Genomic DNA, 14,962 nt, shown 5'->3' on the forward strand with positions numbered 1-14,962 from the left:
AAATCTAAGAAATACTTTATCCAATCTATCCACATTTTTTACTTCAACTGATATGTTGTCATTTGAGGGATATTTGGCTGCTATTTCTAACAAGTCTAGCATTTCAGCCGTGATCCATTTTTTAAGGCACAATGTATCTAAGACTACACTATCTAATGTGTCCTTTTTTAAGACCGTAGAGTTCAATTTCAGGAGTGACTCAGCTGTTCTTTCTAGCTGTTCTAGCTAAAAGAATATGGAAGGTGACATGTAGCACTAGATAGACTGTGCCTGAATAAAAGACAGGATGGTCACATGTGGACTGGTATCACAAGAGTTAATGTCTTTTTTAGTTTTTATTCTATTTTCATTTTTCTCTTTTCTAATTTTTAAACTGTTAAATCAAACAGTTCTATAATTAAAAGACGAGGAATTATGTACATTATTTACATTTGACAGATATTTGTCTTCATCTTCTTTGTCGTTAACACAATGTTTCAGCTGATACACCCTCCAGCCTTCATCAGGCATATGGAGTAGTGGTTAAGAGTGCGGCCCACTAACCCCAAGATTCTGAGTTCAATTCCAGGCAGTGACCTGAACAATGGTGGTGGTGGCGGCGAAAAACACCTTAGGAATGAGAACCCATGTTCGAAATTTCCCCAAGACACCTGATGAAGGCTGGAGGGTATATCAGCTGAAACAGTGTGTTAACAGCAAGCAATGTAAATAATGTTAAATCAATATCTTCTTTTTCTCTTTGCAGGTTCTCTATCAACTTAGGATTTTCACTACATGTTTATTCGCTGTGATAATACTGGGAAAAGAAATCAATCGCAGTCAAGGTATAGCGATTGTGATGTTATTCGTCGGTGTCTGTGTAGTACAGTTAAACCTCGACACAGAACAAACACATGAACATGTTGAGCAACAGACTCAGAATAATTTTCTTGGAGTAATTGCCATTGTCGTCTCTGTGTTCCTTTCAGGGTTTGCAGGGGTCTACTTTGAAAAAGTCCTCAAATCAACCTCCAAATCAGTTTGGATACGCAACATACAGTTGGCCAGTTACGGCATCTTCCTTGGTTTCATAGGAATAGTCACAAAAGATGGAGCTACTATAGCTGAAAAAGGTTTTTTCTTTGGCTACGATAACCTTGTGCTTCTGTCGCTTTTCATTCAAGCTTTTGCTGGCCTCAGCATTGCTGTTGTGTTCAAGTATGCTGACAACGTGCTCAAGTCATTTGCCTCCTCCATGTCCATCATAATTTCTTGTGTTGCTGCTGTCATATTCTTCAAAACACACCTTACACCTGCATTCTACTGTGGTACATTTTTTGTTATATGCTCCCTGTTTCTATACAATAGATAACTCAACCTGTTGCCCCTATTTCATACAATAACCTGGTCCATGCTGAGGCCTTCAGCCAAGTCATACTGCTTCATAGCAAACATTCAGGTCAGGTTGAAGGCCTGCAGATAATATCATCCTCTAAGTAAACCATTCATATATATATATTTATCTATTTAAACATTTAATCCATAATCATTAGTCTGACAAAATGTATGATGACAGGCAAATGGTCATAGATTGAATGCTTATTCACTCTCAGAGGTATCTGAGTCTTTTACTCTGTGTGGCCAGACATAGAGCCTTTTGAACTTCTCATCCCCTGGTCCCCTGGAATGTGTATGTGTATACAGAGAGAGAGGGAGGGAGGGAGAGAGAGAGAGAGAGAGAGAGAGAGGAGAGAGAGAGAGAGCAACAGGCAGAGACATAAGTTTCACAGATAAATTAATTTAAATACTTTCAATAGCTATTTCATTAGAAATAAGTATAATTAATTCTTTAATTATGTAAGTAGAGTACTTAATTAATGAAAATTAACTTAAATTAGATTAATTTAAAGCAATGCTAATCCCATATCTTTGGGAATATTAACAGCTATGCTTCTCATAAATCTTTGCTGGTTCTCATGAAGCACATCTGTCAGTGCGGCTTTCAATTGTACATCGGCAAATGTTTTATTTTAAATGAGAAAGTCATAAATAGAATTCCAAATTCCGTGTGAATTATAACATTTGTAGAGTATGCATTAAAACAAAGACTGTAATATGTGATAACAATTTATACTGTGGTAAAATGGTACCACATAGTCCAATCTTTGTTTTTACATTTACATGTATATATATATATATATATATATATATATATATATATATATATATATATATATATGATGAGGTAGATAGACAGATAGATAGATAGTAATGCATTAACCAGCAGTTTTGTTTCTAACACATAGATAAGTAGAAAGCCACAACGTTAGCTAGCCATAGCTAGGATCTAAAGACTCACTTCACACTACACATCATCCAGTAGAGCATCTTGGAATGTCCATGTCAGACGTTAATGGATCAAAGAGATGCAAGCTTTGTTTAGCTGAAAGATCTCATATCCTTTTTAGAACCAAGAACTCTACTGACCTACTCAATTTCAGATATGAAATTTTTATAAAATGTAAATATACAGACAAATTCCTTTTGTTAAAGTTGAGGACACCACCATCTCTGAATTAAGCATTTATTGTTACAAACTTCGATCAAGTTAGAAAGTTTGCTTGGAAACACATAACATGTTATATGAGCTTGTCAGATTATAATGTTTTCACAGTATGAAATTAATCATAGCTTGAATTTAAATCCTGTGTATATTAAATGATGTACACACATTTATATACATAGATATGTGTGTGGAGGGTCATAGTTTAGTGGTTTTGGTGTTGAACTCATGATTGCAAGATTGTGGTTTCGATTCCTGGACCGGGCGATGCATTGTGTTCTTGAGTAAAACACTTCATTTCACATTGCACCAGTCCACTCAGCTGAGAGAAATGAGTAATCCTGTGATGGACTGGTGTTCCATCCAGGTGGGGAATTTATACACCATGGAAACTGGGAAACCGGCCCTTATGAGTCCATAAGACTTGTGAAGGAACTTTACTCTGTGTGTGTATGTGTGTATGTATATATATAAAAAGTAAAAGAGTCAAAAGGAAGAGTAAGTACAGTTAGGCAGCTTTTTAATCACAACAAATGTTTCGATAGATACAGATCCTCGTATATACAGGATTCAAAGTTGAGTTCAAATTAAATTATGTATTGATTTACCTGTATAAGAAGATCTATATGTATCTCCTCAGGCAATACTCAGTTGCTGTCTCCATAAGTAAATCTAGATTTCCATGCTACAACATAAGAATACTACCGGCTATTTGGGAATTCTCAAGGTGAATGAGGTCCATTTGTACTCTTATACATTCTTAACAGAACACACCTCTACTACATATATATATATATATATATATATATATATATATATAAAATAGTAAAGAGTGAAAAAACGACAGGTGCTTTCACAAACCAACTTTCTTATATATATATATATATATATATATATATATAAACATCATATAATTAAGGGCTAAAGAGGGTTATTCTAAAGCCAATACACTGATTTATCCACTTATAATCCACTTGTTACAGGAAAATTGAAACTGAAAACGGGCAACTAACCTTTAGAAAATTAAATTTCGTTATCTCTATATTGAATCAATTTCGGAATTAATCTTATAAAGGATCCTTTATAAGATTAATTCCGAAATTGATTCAATATAGAGATAACGAAATTTAAATTTTCTAAAGGTTAGTTGCCCGTTTTCAGTTTCAATTTTCCTGTAACAAGTGGATTATAAGTGGATAAATCAGTGTATTGGCTTTAGAATAACCCTCTTTAGCCCTTAATTATATGATGTTTATACTTCAACCGTAACGGTTTTTTTAATATACTGCTACGCTTCCTGATGGATTTCTTTTCTGTAGAGAAAGGGACTTCATCCTATATTGTTAGTATATATATATATATATATATATATATATTATATATATATATATATAATGTGGAGGCGCATAGCTTAGTGGTCAGGGCGTCAGCATCATGATCGTAAGATTGTGGTTTTGATTCCTGGAGCGGGTGGCACATTGTGTTCTCGAGCAAAACACTTCATTTCATGTTGCTCCAGTCCACTCAGCTGGCAAAAATGAGTAATGCTGTGGTGGACTGGCATCCCGTCCAGCTGGGGAACACATACACCACTGAAACCGGGAAACCAGGCCCATGAGCCTGGCTAGGCTTTAAAAGGGCACATTTATTTTTTATATATATATATAATATATACTTTAGACTTGATGCATCAACCAACCACTTGGTGGAATAACTTTGGAAATTTGGTAGATTAACTTGGAGAGATTCTTATATTCCTCATTTAACATTCTGTTGGCCAGATTTCCATTTCATGGAGTGCTTATTGAGGTATTCACCTAGGTCTATTCAAGCCTTATTTTCTAGCACTACACACACACACACATGCACACATTTATATTTGTATTTGTGTGTGTGTGTATGTGTGTCTGTGTGTGTGTAAGTATAATTTGATTATGTGCAACAGAATTAGTATTAGATTAAAATAGCAATTTGTTTATGCTACTTAATGCAAATACATGACAAAAGTTCAAACTAACTGTGGTATTCGTTCAGGCATAATATCTCTTATGGATGTGCAATGGTAAATTAACACAAAACTAAATCAGAAGCAGGGGAAAACCATTCTTCAGCAATGGTGGGAGTGCTCGATGTCCATTTATGCCTGTACATATATATATGTAAGTGTGTGAATGTGTGTGTGTGTATGTATATATAAAAGAAGAAAAAGAAAATGGAGATTGGGAAGTTAATAATTGTTTATTATTGATAACAAATTAATCATCATACCTTACAGCTTTTTCAATTAATACTCAGTGAATTGATTAAATATTAAATTCATATAACCTGAGCATAATAACTTCAGAGAGTAAAAAAATATATCATTGGATGTTTTATATGTTGTACGCTTATACGTTCTTAACAGAACACACCTCAACTACATATATATACATACATATATATATATATACATACATACATACATACATATATATATATTATATATATATATATATATATAATGTGGGGGCGCATGGCTTAGTGTGTGTCAATATTGCAGACTCTGTAGTCATCTATAATGAATCCATAAACATATATAAAACATCCAAGGATATATTTTTTTTGCTCTCTGAAGATATTATACTCAGGGCATACGGAATTTAATATTTAATCAATTCACTGAGTATTAAATTGAAATAGCTGTAAGTGAAGATGATTAATTTGTTGTTAATAATAAATAATTATTAACTTCCCAATCTCCATTTTCTTTTTCTTCTTTTATATAAATATAAACTATGCTTTTATATATATACCTATCATGTTAAGGAAATTAATTTCCCCCCAAATATTAGGTATTGAACCAGTATTTCCTTGAATCAAATCATCCCTTCATGAGGCTAACACAATCTCTAATCACACACACATATATATATATAATATATATATATATATATAATCAAAATGGGTAATAACATAGGTTATTATTACCAGTGGCCTAGCACAAAAGACGAATTAGTCATTAGACAAAATATTATTCATATAGAAATATATATATATATATATATATACATGCATGCACATATATATGTGTTTGTGTGTGTGTGTGAGTATCATCATCATCATCATCATCATCGTTTAGCGTCCGTTTTCCATGCTAGCATGGGTTGGACGGTTCTACTGGGGTCTGTGAAGCCAGAAGGCTTCATCAGGCCCAGTCAAATCTGGCAGTGTTTCTACGGCTGGATGCCCTTCCTAACGCCAACCACTCTGAGAGTGTAGTGGGTGCTTTTTACGTGCCACCCGCACAGGTGCCAGACAGAGCTGGCAAACGGCCACGAACGGATGGTGCTTTTTATGTGCCACCGGCACGAGGGCCAGGCGAGGCTGGCAACGGACACGAAACGGGGCGGTGCTGGCAACGGTCGCGAAACGGAAGGTTCTCTTACATGCCACCGGCACTGTATGTATATATATATATATATATATACATACACACACACACACACACACAAACACATATATATATATGTGCATGCATGTATACATATATGTGGGTATCCCACCCATGCCAGTATGTAAGGTGGGTGTTAAATGATGATTTTATATTTATATTTAAAAAAATTTAACAAAAACACAACAAACGGAAAATGTTACAGAAATATAACAAACAGAAAATTTGTAGGTAATTCTTCATCCCAAAGATTTAATTTTGCACCTTTGATGTTAATATTGTTCACTTTTGGTGGTGCCAGTGGTGAAAAGCCACTGGGAGTAGCTAACAAATGTACAGGACAATGTCAGAAACAAACATGACAAAATAAAATACACATGTACGATGAAAAAGCCATGCGACCACAAGGCAGGCAGGTATGGAGTGACACAAGGGAAAATGAAAGTGTCATGTAGGACTATCTATACGTATATATATATGTGTATGTATACATACATACATTATATATATTTATCTATATATATATATATATAGTAGAAATTTACAAAAAAATAAACAAAACAAAAGACGAAGACGGGTGTGTAAACAACAAACAGATGTATTAGTTTAACAGTTGGGAAGTGAGAAAGTGTTTTCTGTTTCGAGCCTATGCTCTTCGATAGAAAGGAACACAGAAATAAACAGAGAGAGAAAATAAAAATGGGTTTAGATGCTAGCAATCAATCATGCCAAATATATAAATGATTAAGGTGGCTATTCAGAATTTAGAACTGATGGGCAACAAGTACAGTGGTCACTAAAGTGACTGAGGGAACTAGTAAGCACCAGCATTGCTAGAGATAAGTCAAAAAACAACTCTTAGCCACGTGAGAGCACTTTTCTAAGGGTTGACAAGGAAGACAGGCTCCCTCCCTATGACAAGCAAGATGGAGTCAGACCAGAACTGATTTCAGTCGAACAAATCAACCCCAGGACTTCTTCTTTGTAAGCTTGGCACTTATTCTATCGGTCACTTTTGCTGAAACGCTAAGTTACAGGGGACATCGGTTGTCAAGTGATGGACAGATGCACAAACATACACACACACATATATGACGAGCTTCTTTCAGTTTCTATCTACCAAATCCACTCCTAAGGCTTTGGTCAGCCCAAGGCTATAGTAGAAGACACTTGCTCAAGGTGCCATGCAGTGGGACTGAACCCAGAACCATATGGTTGGTAAGCAAGCTACTTACCACACAGCCACTCCAGTGCCTATATATATATATATTAGACAAATGGCATTTATTCAAGTTTGCAACAACTGTTTCACCAGAAATTCATTTAATGTAGTCATGACAGAGCAGATTGCATCCTTTTATATTTCCAGGATCATTAAGCATTACATAAACTTAGTTCACCATACCTTCATTCACCAGCACACATATATATATATATGCTTTATTTGTGTATTAAGACTACCATTGGTTTCATATTAACCCGAAACAGAGACGAATGCCATTCCTCCATGTGATAAACTTGAAAAATTGTTAAGATATTTTCTTAACATGAAACCAAAGGTAGCCTTAATACACAAATAAAGAATTTTTACCCACCAATGTGGCGGTGAGCACTACATATTTATTTATTATATGGATTCATTAGAAATGAAGCATATCCACTCACACGACAGCTGTTTCAGGAGAATGTTATTTATATAATGCAGTCATAAAGTATTACATTCTAATATACAAACCACCATCATTAGATAAAATTTTAAACATCAACCTAAATATAGCCAACATTTGTTTGATTAGTTGAACGAATGTTGACAATATCCAGGTTGATGGCTGCACCAGGCTTCAATCTTGATCTGGCAGAGTTTCGACAGCTGGATGCCCTTCCTATCGCCAACCACTCAGAGAGTGTGGTGGGTACTTTTACGTGCCACCGGCATGGGGCCAGTCAGGCGGTACTGGCAACGACCTCACTCGAATCTTTCACACATGCCACCAGCACAGGAGCTAGCAAGGCGATGCTGGTAACAATCCCGCTCAAATGGTGTCTTTTACATGCCACCGGCACGGAGGTTAGATAGTCGCTATGGCAATGATCACGCTTGGATGGTGCTCTTAATACCCTGCTAGCACAGGACTTGAGTGCCAGTAAGGCGACGCTGGTAACAATCACGCTCGAATGGTGCCTTAGTAATTCCTGATGGGCTTGGGGCTTTCCCTGTCTTCATACTTCTAATTGCGTTATCTACCAAGGTACTGTCAACTCAGATAGCTGGTCCCTCTGTTGGGTTGACATTCGGTAGACTCTCTTTCTCCCATTCATTTTCTTTATTCAGCAACCTTTCATAGTGGCATCTCCAAACCTCTCTCTTTGCATCCTCATTTAGTGCAGGTGAACTATCATCAATGCAAACACATTTCTCTCCTACCACATCATGATTCTCTCTCACACACTGTCTTGCAACACGAAATACCTCAAGTCTTTCGTCCTCACAGCACAGAACATTGGCAGATTTTTTCTTATCTGCTTCCCCTCTGGCTAAATAAACTTAGCTCCTAGCTTCCCTTCTGGCAGTCTGATACACTTCCCTGCTACCACCTATTTCTTTACTACCCACGAGGGGCTAAACAAGGACAGACAAAGGGATTAATTCTTCTGTATGGAGCCGAAAACTGGAACATAAAGATCTATTTCTTTACTGCCCACAAGGGGCTAAACTCAGAGGGGACAAACAAGGACAGACAAACGGATTAAGTCAATTACATCAACCTCAGTGCATAACTGGTACTTAATTTATCGACCCCCGAAAGGATGAAAGGCAAAGTCAACCGTGGCGGAATTTGAACTCAGAAGGTAATGGCAGACAAAATACGGCTACACATTTCGCCTGGCGTGGTAACGTTACTGCCAGCTCACCGCTTCCCTGCTACCACCGTTCTTCCAGTCCTGTTTCTTTTGTCTAATAGCCCTGTCAACAACATTGTTCCACCACCACGTTATTTTGGGTTGAGAGGGGACTTTGCACCATCCACAGATCTGGTCAGTGGCCCTTAGCAGGTTGTCCTGGAGGAACCTCCAGTTGTCTTCTACACCATGTGAAACTATATCCCCTTCTATTTCGTCAAAGGCTTCGAGTAATATGTCTCTAAATCTCTGTCCATTTGCGGGATCTTTAAGTCTCCAGCCCCTTCTTCTCCTTGCTGGTTGTCTTCAGGGCATCCATTTAGCCCTTACCCAGAAGTCACTAACTATCAGTCTATATTGTGGGGTACATTCTTCGCCTGGGAAGGTTTTATATAAATACATATGTATATACGCACTGATAATGGTGTGTGTGTGTGTATATATATATATACACACACACAAACACATTTTTCAGATGTGTATACATACATATACATATATATATCATCATCATCTCATCACTTTTCCATGAATCAGGCAGAGTTTATTGGGGCAGATTGTCTATGGCCAGTTGCCCTTGACAATTCCATGGGTCTTAAGGTTTCGTGTTTTGTCTAACGATCATCAGTGAGTTTGAAATACATTAGACTAAAGAAAGATATTGCTGAAAAAAATAAGTAGAATTCTCTCATTGGGGATCATTCCATTTTGATTTTCAGACATGTCAGATTCTTCTTTCTCTCTGAGAGATTGATTTCAAAAAGTTCATACTTATTGTTAAACATAAGATATTCCCTTTAATGAAGAATATTTTATATATGAAAAGTTTCATATCTACACAGATGATTGCTCAAACAAGAGGGGACAACGTATGGAAGTGTGAATATAGCATGCATTTGAGGCATGGGAGATAACTTCCACCCAGTAGGTCTACTAATTTTTTTTTTAAAGATTCCTTTTCATATGAGTTTTACTTTAAGAAAATCTTTTTTTAAACACATATATATACTTTTTACATATATTTTCATATATATATATGATATTTATCATTCACTGTATGAAATACTGGTACAATATATATATATGAAATACTGGTACAGTATATATATATCTATATAAAGTTATAACAGTATATAAATATTGGTTTAAAAACACCCTTTGAATTCAAAACACCAAATATTTACACAGTATTATTCAAAGCTTACTTTGTGTTCCACCGTCAAAAATGAATTGTTTCATGTTCTCTTGAAGTTCCCAAATTCTTGTGTGTATGTGTGTATACATACATATATGTAGTAGAAAAAGTTAATAAGCAGAAAACAGGTGTGGTACTCAAACCTTTATAGGACAGACACAAGTTTCAGCAACATGCTGAAATAATTACATAACTACATAATTATTTCACTGGAATGTGTGCACATTCTACAAAATTTTCAATAGGCACCTGTTTTCTGCAATTTGGCTCATTCTAGCCCATCCTGAGTTTAGTGATCCACATCTTACTATAATGGATGCTAAGGTGGTTGTGGAACCTATTGCTGAGTTCCATTTTGATTGTCTCCCTTTTTTTAAATATATATACACATGCATCTGGCATATATACACACACACACACATCTCATATAACTGAGTATATCCATGACAAACGACACTTGTTTCATTGCTCCATCCTCCCACCATCATCCGTTCACCTACTTAAACTACACCAAACATCTGCTGACAATTTTGGACGTTTTCAAATCTTTTCGGTTCACAACATTTACACATTTCTCTTTTTAAACCATTCATATTTTAGCAATAATAATAATAACAATAATATTTTTTTATAACAAGAAAAACAGATCTAATGTTTTTTTGGGTTTTTTTGCAATGAATTTTATGCCACAAAGATCTAAGAACATTCTAGATTGATGAAGGCTCATGGGATCTAATTTATATTTTTTTATTTTCTATTTTTGGTAATAAATAACTTATATTTCCATAAAATGTCTTGTGCTTTGATGTTTTTTTTTAATATTTTTTCTTCTGCAGTTTGTTTCCTTGTTGACAGCCGTTTGTTTGTTTACATTCCTCTAATTTAACACTTCATTAAAAAGACATCGATAGAATAAGCTTAGAAAAACAAAGGAAAGGGATCAATTTGTTCCACTAGTCCCCTCCATGCAGTGCCTCAACACAGCCAGTCATGGATTTACGACAAATCCTGCTGCAAAACTCAGCGGCAGAAAAAAAAAAAAATCAGGAACCAAGGGAAACAACTGTGTAAATCCCGGCAATTCACGTTTTCTGACGTTATCTGGTCTTTTACGCGTTTGGCATTGGACGCCGACCATACTGGGGCACCGCATTTTATTGGTTTTAGTCATACAAATCAATCCCACAACCTATTTTTTAAAGCACGACACTTATTTTGTTCCTTCCGACGAACCGCTCATATATGGGAACGTAAACAATCAAACACCGAACGGTCTTCCACACAGCTTCTCTCTACCAAATTGACTCACGAGACACTGGCTGGCCTAGGGCTATAGAAGGAGCTAGTTGCTCCAAGTGTCATGTAGTGGGACTGAACCCCAAACCACAAGATTGCAAAGTGAGTTTCTTAAGCAGTGAGGTTCCTTTGGCAACCCAAAGCCTTGGAAGTGAATTTGGTAGACGGAAACTACGTGGAAGCCTGTCATATGTCTCTGTATCTCCCCACTGCTTCACAACTGGTGTTGGTTTGGTTATGTCCCCATAAATTATCAGTTTAGCAAGAGACTGATAGAATAAGTACCAGACTTCCTAAAACCCTTTCAAGAAAGGACCCCAGCATGGCCACAGCCCAATGAATGAAAAAGATAGGATGTTTGTATATCTAATAATGGTTTCAAATTTTGCCACAACGGCATCAATTTTGGTGGGGAGGAGGAGTCGACCACACCGACCCCCATGTTCAATTGATACTAATTTTATTAACCCCAAAAGGATGAACAGTAAAGTTGACTACAGCAGAATTTGAACTCAGAATGTAGCAACAGTTGAACTTGTCTGGTGCACTAACAATTCTGCCAGCCTGCCACCTTAAGTGTATCTAATAAAAGATGTGAACATCTCAAAATTTCTTCCATGCTCACATGGGTCAGACGGAATTTGTTGAGGCAGATTTTCTACAGCCAGATGCAGTTTTTTATTGCCAATTCTTCACTCCTTTCCAAATATAGTATTTTCCCCCATGACCAGACATGCTTCCATGGAAGACAGAAAACAGATGACACAGTTTGCGGGACAATGAAACTCATTTACAACTATTGTGATGACAAAACAAGACAAACACTCACACATACAACAGGGTTCTTTCAGTTTCTAAGTCCAAAAACTATGGTTTCTAAGTCTCAAAAGCTATGGTTGGTATGTGGCTAGAGTCAAACACTGGGGGCAAGAGAAAATCAATCGGTCCACTCTATAGTTTGGGGTGTTAGGAAAAGTATCCAGCTGTAGAAACCCTACCAAAGATGACATCGGAGCCTGATGCAGCCCTTCAGCTCAATGGTTCTGTCAAGCCATCCTACCCATGCTAGCATGCAAAGCAGATGATGACGACTTACCTAAGGCACCATGGTGTGAGATCAAACCCCACACCTTTAAGTTAAGAAAATTGAGCTGTTAACCACATCAGCACCTGCTTTATTTTGTACATTCAAATTGTTTTTATTTTTTAGAAAAATACATCACAATAATTAATGGTTTGACTCACAGGATATAACTAAATAACGTTCTGATATGAATTAATAAACCAATTAAATAATTCATCTCCACGTCATGTATGGATTGGCAGAAATCAAACAAAATACATTGCTGTATTTAGTTATGGATGTCCATCATCTGAGTTCAAATCTTATCAAGTAACTCATCTTTCAGCTTCCTGGGAGCCTAGAATCAAATATAGGTTCCTACTTAATTCTCTCCTGCGAGACCAAAACCTGGGACACCATTCTATGAGGCCATAACTGCTCCCAAGCATGGATGAATTGTTATAGAGTTTGCTTTATGATCACAAGGTTTGGAGTTCAATCTCAGTGTGGCACCTTGGACAAGTGTCTTTTCTATTGTAGCTTCAAACCAACTACAGCCATAAGTGATTTGGTAGACAGAAACTGAAAGAAGCCTGACAACATCCACTTTTCCAGGCTTGCAAGGGTCACACGGAAAATGTCGAGGTAGATTCTCAATCGCTGGATGTTAATCTTGTTGCTAACTACACTGGTTTCCAAGGAAAGGTAATATTTCTCCATGATCAGACATATTTTTGTGGCAGACTAGAATCAAAAGACACTGTCCGTGTGTGTGTGTCTCTCCCTTGCTTTGACATTCTGAGATAGTTGTAAATCAAAAAACACCATCATACAAGCTGTCTCTTTTGTTTCTGCTTTTATTTCAGCACTTCTTTTATGCAGTCCTATAAACCCTTTTTGTCTCCATAAAAAAAGGCAAAAATTATTTCTTGTCTTACATACATACACACACGCTGGGTTGGATCAAAAGTTGATAGTTTTTGACATATTTCACTTGTCACGTGATTGAAGTATGACATTCTTTCCGAAAGAACACACACCCTGTGGATAATTTATTCCCACTGCTTTTGCATTAGAATTGAAAATAGAGTAAAATGAAATGCATTTTCATTATTTGATCCAGTTTTATTGCAGGAAAGGGAGAAACACTGTACTATGAACGAAAAAGATGTGCAATTTATGGAGATACTTGAGAGGACTGTTAGTAAGTGGTTCACTTGGTTGAGAATGAAAATCCTGATCTGTGACACTGAACAGACCAGCAGACTTTCAGTTTTTGATGATAACCAAATCAATACACTCATCGAGTACAGCAGGGATCGCCACCACCCCCTGCTGGAGCCTCGTGGAGCTTTAGGTGTTTTCGCTCAATAAACACTCACAACGCGGTTTCGATTCCCAGACCGGGCGTTGTGAGTGTTTATTGAGCGAAAACATCTAAAGCTCCACGAGGCTCTGGCAGGGGGTGGTGGCGAACCCTGCTGTATTCTTTCACCGCAACTTTCTCTCATTCTTTCTTCTGTTGGCCTGCTTGCTTAGCCAGGGGGGTGGCGTTGTTTGAAGGCTAAAACAATGCGAAGCGCATTGTGACCAGTGATGTGTAGCAACATCTGATAGCCTGGTCAGTCACGGTGATATATATATATAAAATGGACCACATTTCCATCTGCAATTCTCTGCTCAAGCGCAATAAAAGAACGAATACAGTTAAGCCAATCGTTTACAACAATATGAAACAAAAATGGTTTGGAGAAAATGAAATGAACCATATTTAATCTCTCCAAAAATAACTGACCAGTGTCTGAAGCAGGTGAGATTGGAAGAGCATTGTGGATTATTGTCTGCAAAAGTAGATGTTGAGTCCAGACAATTATTGTTGTCGATTAGATTAAAGGAAGCAATTGATGAAAAACATCCAGAATTGGCCAATTGAAAAGGCGAGATCTCCCTTCAGAATGATACTAAGCACTATGTTTATTCTAATAGCTTCTTTCCTCTAACTTTCTGCAACTCATTCCTATCATCCTTCCTTTCCTCTGCTCTATGATATTCAGTCCTTTAAGCTTCCTGTCAACTGATATCCTTTATATATTACAATGACCTCAAACTTTTTAGGACAAAATTGTTTGTGTGATGCAAACAGGAAAAATAGATAAGTGTCAATGCACCAAGCTCACCATTCTAGTTGCTGTTGCTACTGCTAAACATCAATACACACATATTGCGTGTGTGTTTGTGTAAAGTCTGGTGGGATTTCAAAATTATTAATGTAACTTGCAACAACACATTTCATAACTATGTTAAAGAGACCAACTAATAAAGTTCGTGTCCAACAGTGCAGTTCAATGCGTCCTCCTTTTGTCGTCTCCTACTCACACCTGTTACTCCAGTTGGATGAGCAAAGAAAACACAAGATGCGCATGCAGCTATTCACAGGATTATAACACAAATGATGCCACACCAGGCCAATGCATCAGACTCGATGTGGATGGTGCACAGAGAAGTTCAATGCATTCTTTGGCTTACACCTGATGT

At 36.9% G+C, this 14,962-nt stretch overlaps 1 protein-coding gene across 3 annotated transcripts in view; it reads left to right on the top strand.

Annotated features, from left to right (window-relative positions):
• Nucleotides 1–1,805, top strand: part of LOC115222987 (UDP-galactose translocator-like) — a 60,560-nt gene extending 58,755 nt beyond the window's left edge. Inside the window, exon 4 of one of the 3 annotated variants that reach the window (XM_029793411.2) lies at nt 746–1,803. In XM_029793411.2, coding sequence (XP_029649271.1) covers nt 746–1,351 — 606 coding nt within the window. In that variant the 3' untranslated portion in view covers nt 1,352–1,803. Of the gene's footprint in view, nt 1–745 lie in introns of all 3 variants that reach the window. The other 2 variants (XM_036511915.1, XM_036511914.1) reach the window with 2 other exon arrangements.
• Nucleotides 1,806–14,962: the final 13,157 nt, after the last annotated feature.

This window comes from Octopus sinensis, linkage group LG21 (assembly GCF_006345805.1).
Source record: "Octopus sinensis linkage group LG21, ASM634580v1, whole genome shotgun sequence".
Taxonomy (NCBI): Eukaryota; Metazoa; Mollusca; class Cephalopoda; order Octopoda; family Octopodidae; genus Octopus; species Octopus sinensis.